Source organism: Rhagoletis zephyria, unplaced genomic scaffold, assembly GCF_001687245.7.
Source record: "Rhagoletis zephyria isolate East Lansing unplaced genomic scaffold, Rhagoletis_zephyria_1.1 Rzeph_scaffold_09028, whole genome shotgun sequence".
NCBI lineage: Eukaryota > Metazoa > Arthropoda > Insecta > Diptera > Tephritidae > Rhagoletis > Rhagoletis zephyria.
The window spans coordinates 17,633-25,288 of NW_016166107.1; the positions used below are offsets into that span (position 1 = coordinate 17,633).

At 34.8% G+C, this 7,656-nt stretch overlaps 1 protein-coding gene across 2 annotated transcripts in view; it reads left to right on the forward strand.

Moving 5' to 3' along the window:
- LOC108375500 (uncharacterized) overlaps window positions 1–4,054 on the forward strand; it is a 5,988-nt gene extending 1,934 nt beyond the window's left edge. For both annotated transcript variants that reach the window (XM_017631631.1, XM_017631632.1), the window contains exons 2-4: window positions 1,026–1,522; window positions 1,602–1,968; window positions 2,025–4,054. In XM_017631631.1, the coding sequence (XP_017487120.1) occupies window positions 1,026–1,522; window positions 1,602–1,968; window positions 2,025–2,215 (1,055 nt within the window). In that variant the 3' untranslated portion in view covers window positions 2,216–4,054. The remainder of the gene's footprint in view (window positions 1–1,025; window positions 1,523–1,601; window positions 1,969–2,024) is intronic.
- Window positions 4,055–7,656: the final 3,602 nt, after the last annotated feature.

Below are 7,656 nucleotides of genomic sequence, written 5' to 3' on the forward strand. Positions count from 1 at the left end.
TTCCATACCTCTGATTGTTTAGATGCGATTTTTTATATAAGTATGTAACTCCTCTATCGATGTATGCAGATGTATTCAAAAGCAGTAATCTGTCAAAGTAAAATTTGCAGATGTTCATGAAAGGTATGAAGCCTTCGGCATAGCCGAAGACAGCGCTGCTCTTACTTGTTCATTTTTGTAATGTATCTATAAATGGATGTGTTCGAAAAAAAAAATCACACAATTCAAAACTATCTGACAGCACGCAATTGAACTTTTAATGAAAAATAGAAAATGCCAACTTGAGAAGGGTTAAAAGTTATTCATCATTTGACATTATAGTCGGTGTTCAAAAGAGAGAAATGTCAAAATCATTGCAATCTTATTTAAAAAGCCTTGAGTAGAACCCATGGTACAATAATTACAGGTATTGTCTTCCCAGAGAATTCACATCGAAATTTGACGCAGTTCAATGTGGATTCTTTTACTCTTATTTGGCTTTGCTTTTTGTTTTCGCTTAATTTAATAAAAAAAAAAAATTTTCAAAACAAAAGAAAAAACTCTTGAATTGAAGTGAGCCATAAAAATAATGAATTTAATTACTAAGCAATTGTCTGTTTTTTTTTTGCTTTTGCAAATTAAATAAGTTCTCTGCAATAAGGTTTGTTTAAAAAAATACGTGTACATCTATGGTATGTGGGATATCGAAATATCCCCCTTCCCTAGCAGTAAACCTTTTAGTGTGGGCAACAATGATGTTTTTCAAATAAGGCAGATCGGAATATGCGCTCTCTGCCTTCCCAGACCTGTAATTATTGTACCATGGGGAACAGACGAATGTACATTAGAGTGCTTTATATGGCTCTCACCAAAATATTTCGACTCAAATCGATTTAATTAGTCAACTGCGTTAAGATTTGTATATTCAACTTCCATGTTTTCAACATGTTCATCTTCTACAAATTTAAAATAATGCATGGAGGGTGGGGCATTCTTATGTGTCAACCGCATTTGTATTTGTGTACACATTTAATTTTACTTTGCAGATGATACGACCAAATCGTTGTCATACATGATGAAGATCCCGCAAGAAAACGAAATCTTTAAGGAAATGATGCGAAACCATAATATTTTTGAAATCGAATACAGGATGTATCACGAAGTCGTTCCCGAGTTCGAACAGTTGTACCGAGATGTTGGCATCGAGAGGAATTTTTCAGCGAAATGCTACGACATCGACACCCCTTCGGAATTTGGCGTAATTCTACTTGAAGATCTACAACCATTCGGCTACAAGAACGCCAATCGCTTGGAGGGACTTGACTTGGAGCACACAAAGGCTGTGCTTGAGCGCTTGGCACAGTGGCATGCAGCTTCTGCCATGCGTGTAGAGACGAGGGGCTTGTATCCAGAGCTGTTTATTAAAGGCATGTTCACCGAATCTCAGCGCAAGGTATTTGACAGTTTCAGTGCCACTATTAAAGCTCCATTTTTGGAGTCTGTAAAGGCCATAGAGGGCGGTGAGGCATATGTTGGTAGCGCGGTAAGTGAACTCTTGGCTTGTTTTGGCATTGGCTCGCGTTGGCTAACCAGGGTTTTTATTGGAATCATACGTAATGTAGGCAAAAGCGTTCGACATCATGTTGGAAGAACTCTTCATAAAGTCCACTTACGATCCCAGCGAGTTCAATGTTTTAAACCATGGCGACTGTTGGAGCAACAATGTCATGTTTAAGTATGACAGCGAGGGTAAACTAGAGAATACACTACTCATCGACTACCAGATGATCAACTATGGTTCACCGGCGAAAGACTTGCACTACTTTCTGACGTCATCTACAAGCTACGATGTGAAAGTGAAACAATTCGATTACTTTATCAAATTCTATCACGACAACTTAGTGAAGAACTTGAAGCTTTTGAAGTATCCTAAAAAGCTGCCCACGCTGAAGGAAATTCATATCGCAATGATAAAGAATGGCATGTGGGGTAACTATTTATCAATTGAAATATTTTTTTTGTTTGTCACTTTCGGTTTCTTTTAGGGTTGGCAGCGGCTTTGGGTGTTATGGCGGCAGCTTTGTTAGAGTCTAACAGTGATGCCAATATGGATGGCTTTTTTGGCGATTCGGACGCTGCAGTTCGTTTTAGAAATGCAATGTTTACTAATCCTAGATATCGCAAACATTTGGAAATACTGCTGCCGTTTATGTCCAATCGCGGCGCCTTTGAATAATTAGTAATCATATTCGTACATACATATGTAAATATATTAAGAACATGTAAAATATTTTATTTGGCAATATAGCTATACAATCATCGGAAGTTTTATGGGAATCGTACAAGATTTGTTTAAAGCCATTAGCGAAATTTAGTATATAAGTTATATGTACATTAGGGTGGTCAAAAAATGTACAGTAAAATAAAATTTTTGGAATTATAGGAATTGAAAAAAGGGCGAACCGGGGAATTTTTTTTTTCTTAGAATTGCTATAAAATGGCTAAACATAGATAAATAGTTGTTGATCGAATAAAAATATTTCCCTTCAGAAAGCTTCCAACAATATAATTATGATAAAAATTTAACTCTAAAAATGTAACTAACTATTTTTACAAATTGTGTAACGTGGTTAGGAACCACAGCTGTCAAATTATTTTAACAAGTCCTTTTATGTAGATAATACGCTGTAATAAAATAAAAAAATCGGGTCGGGTCGTAGACCTGGCCGAGTAATTCACGAAACTGCTTTTAAAATTTTTCTCACACCCTAAAATTCTCAACTTTTTCTTAAAAGACCATTCTTACATGAAATCCGGCACTATCAATTTTTTTCTCGGCTGTTTTTTAACCAAATTTAGGTACATATGTCTTTAGAAATAAGACTATTTATACTTCCTAAAGAAATAAATTCCAAAATTTCCAAAGAAAATTGTTTCTTTTAGTCATTACTTCGAAAAGGATGCTTAATTCCGAGTAAAACTAGGTACCATTCATTAAAATCAAAAAAAATATTGTGAAGTTGTGATATTTTGTATAAATAGACATAGTAAGATTTGCAACTAGACGAACTATTGAAACCTCGAAGTGTATTCAATCCAACTGTTTTTATTGTTTGTAGATTTGTAAAAGACAATATTTTTATCTGATGAAAAAATTTTTATTTTTAACGCTTTTATAGCAATTCTACAAAAAACTGTAATTTCCGCATGTAAAATATAAGGACAATTTCAAAACCCCGTCAGCGCGATATTTGCGATATTCTTCAGTTCTGATAAAAAAATTGGGCAGCCCTAACGTACATACATATGTACATACTTATATACCTGAGTGCGTCACATTCTTAACCCTCTACCGCATACGAATCCAAATATGGTGTCACTACTTTGGCAATTGTTTCCCACCTAACAAGTGGTTTAAAAATATTTTAAGCTAATTAAATTCATTGAAAAGGTAACTACAAGTAACGGAAAGTAATTGGTTTGCCGATGCTTAGATGACATTTGAATATAACTTCAACTGCAAAAAAGAAAAACTAATGAAAAAGCCAAGTTGTGCTTGTAAAACAATCATCATCGTTTTCTGTGTCAATCAATATTTGGTTAATCGCTATCCAACTTTTTTCTATTGTTTTCTTTTAATTTTCGATATGAGTATTCCTTTGTAAAATAATATTTAAAATAAATGTCTTGGAGTCGTTTTTTCTTTCGATATAGGTTTATTAATACGTAAATAACGTGTTCTTCACAGATACAACTTTCTTATTCATCTTCTTCATAATTCATGCAGTAGAGGGTTAAGTAAAAAGATAATTGTCAGTCGACTTTAATTGATGCAATGTTTGATTGAGTCAAATTATTTGAATCTAAATTTTATTTGCCTTACATATCTCCACCTTACTCTGCTTATCATAAGTCCATTGACTCTTAGGGCATATGCACCTAAGAACATGTGCATACAAAGATGATAAGAGGATTTTAAATAATATCACCACGACTTGTCTTATCAATGTTATTTGCAAATTATAGATAATATTGGGAGGTCTTAAAGTTAATAAAAGTCTCTCTATTACCTTCACTGCTATCTGTTATTCATAAATGTTATCATAAAGCCAATTGCTTGCATGTAAAATTAAACACCTTTTGCATTTGGTAGTCGAATTTACTAAACGTAAACCTAAAGCTCGAAATTGAATTTAGTGAACAGTTTTGTGGCTGTGGCCAATTTTCTTTGGAAATATTTTTTTTACCAGAGAAACAAAACTGGTGGCTTTGAGTTCTGCAAATATTTACCACACTCAATTATCCCTCTGCCATACTTTGACCCCCTTTTAAATATTGTAGTTGAAATAGAAATATTATGGACCGTTTATGTAATTCATTCAGCAGCGATTTTTGTATATGCTTGTGTGTGTGATGATACCCCTGCAGGGTAAGGCTACTAGTTATGTACTTGTGTACCAGAATGCTACCTGTTTGCGTGTCGGCCCAACTAGTTCACGTCCCATTGGTTTTTCAATCTAAGATGTCAATTGTCCGCTCCTGCATCAGCATCTACCAGTGGCAACACTAGTAGCATTATACCAGTTGACGGGATAGTCTGCCGCTTCATCAAAGGAATAAGTATGCAATTTTGCTTGCCTCGCTCCAACTGGCAGGCCATCGCTTTAGCACAAAATAGTTAATGGACTGGTATTTTTCATGACTGGTTTGGGTTTTCACTGTAGAGTACTTATGGGCCATTCCATTGTGACTGGTGGGACATTTTACTACAGAATGTGATCAATCGTGAATTTTAGCTATGTCCTCGGAACTAAAACCAAAACACTCAACCTGCACGAACGATGTTTTTGTGTTAAAAAATATGAATTATACGCTATCGTTTTCTTTAAAAATGAGGTTTATATAATCTTAGAAATATAATTTTTGATTTTTTTTTAATATTTTCCAAGAGATTAATGAAATGTAGTCATTTAATAAATAAAGGTTACTACCGAAATAAAGATAAATAGGGCACATTTAAATTTACGTCGTTTTCCTCCTTTCAATTGAATGACCCTTATATTGACGTATGTATGTAGTACATATGTACATACTAAGTAAATGCATATCGTCACCTGAAATTCGGAAAGACGTAACAACATCGTAACTGAAATGGAAAAAGTCGTAACTAATATTTTTAATTTTTTTCATTAAATGATGTGGGAGTTGTTATTCGATGAAATCCATCATATCAATCAAAAACTAAATTATGACTTATGACTCTTTGAATTTCAGCTACGATGTTTGTTACGTCTTGTTGTATTTCAGGTGACGATATGTACATATGTATGTATGTGTACTAGCAACATATAAAATACTCTTTTGGATTTGCTCAACCGCGTAGTTGAGTAAAAGTTGGTTTAGTGTTTTTGTGCGTGTGTTGCACACTTCGTCACTTTTGCAATGCGGCAATAACTTTTGCACGGCTTCACGCGCCGGCCAACACTTCAGCTGCAATTGCAGAGCTAAGAGGAACGTAGTGAAGACGGTGGAAGGAATAGGTAAAACTTTACTTGTAATATATATTTTTTTTCTCCTCTACCTTTCTAATTTATTTCGTGGACATTGAATGCAATTATTGAGGAAGCCCTAGGATCTTTTGGTGTTTTAGCATTCGCACAAGGGCATACATACATATGTATTAACTTTGTTCGCATAACGGTTATTTGAAAAAACCTGAAATAATCAAGATATTTATAGAAATATATACCTTATGTATACCGAATTGATCACAATGAAAAGAGAAATCGATTAAGCCATGTTTGTCTGTCAGTCCATCCTTCCATCAAGTAATGGATGAATGGATCAAGATGGTAATGAACACAGAAATGCAAAAACTGCCTCAATTCGATGACCACTGCAACTTATTCGCTTAATATCAATGTTTGCAATAATCTTTTAGAAACAAATGAGAATATTGCAGATTTTCGGGAAATATAATTTATACTCATCCACTTCATCCTTCCACTTTTTGTGTTGGTGTTGATTGATTTTTGTTTGTCTGCAAAACAAACTTGACAAGGGATGACGGAAATTCGTTCCAAAATAAATCTTCCACTTTTTCTTCTTTGGCAGAGAAAAGACGTCTTGGTGTTTATTTGGTAACAAAGGGGATCCAAATAATTTCGGACATTGTAGTGCCATCTGTTTACCGCGCAATAATAATTTCAAATGAATTTACCCAGAATTTACAATAAGTAATCAACTTTAACCTTAATTATCTCAAAGCGAATGTCAGACCTACTTAGATCCTTTTTATTATAACCCCTTCATTTATTACACAGTTCAAGCATGACTTTCAGCAACTTGCAAATGCCGCTTCTGAAATGTCAATCACCATTAATAAAATCACGCCATATCAACTTTAGATGTAAGGCAGAAAATATATACGAAGTCTTTCCCATGTAAGGTTTGTGATTTTAGCAAACCGATTTTCCGAGCAATTTCACCGATTGTAATGTTTGTGCTTCATAAATTAACTAAGAACAAAACTCTCACAAGAACTTTGTCCCCTATTTCGTAAATAAAACAAACTTTATCCATTATAGCACTTACTTTAAACTTGAAAGCATTCGTTGCGCATTTCGGAGCAACAGCAAGTGGCTTCAATGTTTACGACTGCAGCTGCAAAAATAGACGGAGCAGCAGAAACGGGTCTGTAGAAGCACGGGAGCATTTTGACGTCAAGGCTCTTGCGATAGGGATGTGCATTGCAGCTACGCAAGGACACAACCAATACAAGTGTGTGTACAGAACAAAACCCATGTCCTAGGTCCATGTATATTTTTTACCCTTTAGTCTGTATGTAAGTACATATGTACATATTGTCGTTTAAAGTACAAAACCGCGTATGTGAGGTTGCATAAATTATTTTCTAGAGAGTAAAAACACTCATATTTCAAAATAGTTCTCTTTTTTCTAAAGCAATCATATTTCTGGCTAGTATATTTCAGGACCAATGGATATGGATTGAGCTCAGAGCTTGTGTGAGTAAACCCAGTGTTTGGTAGCAAATGTCAGTTATGTGGTTTTGCAGAATGACGTTACGCGGTTTTGTACTTTAAACGAAGATATGTATATGTATGTATGTATTTATGAGGGCGAACGTGCTTCTATGCGTTCCACATCTACTGAATTCATTGCTATTTGTAATCGTAAGTTTCATTGTATGCGCATCTCACTGAGCTCCCCAAGCACGGCAATGCATAAGTACAGGAATGTAGGAATGTTAGATTTCATGTTGGAATATACATACATACATACATACATATATTACTGCCTGTATATGCAGGGATGCGCGGCCATGTACGACTACTGGTACGCTCGAGTGATTTGACAAAGGATCAAGATGTTAATTTGTATGAGAATGATACTGACAGCGCAAAAATACTCATTTCTGTAGCAAGAGCTGTAAAATTAAGTGCTTGAAAAACCTACTTTTGAGAATAATACCACCGGTTCGAAAAACAATGCATTAAACCTTAGTGATTTGTGTTTCTGCACACTAGAAGTGTTTCCAATATAATTTTAAGTAAAAACCACTTATTTCGTACATTTTTATAATTTCTGAGAAGCTTTTTCATGACCGAAAAATACTCGGAGCTTTGTCATTGCCGGGAGGCGAATGCGGTTAGAGAA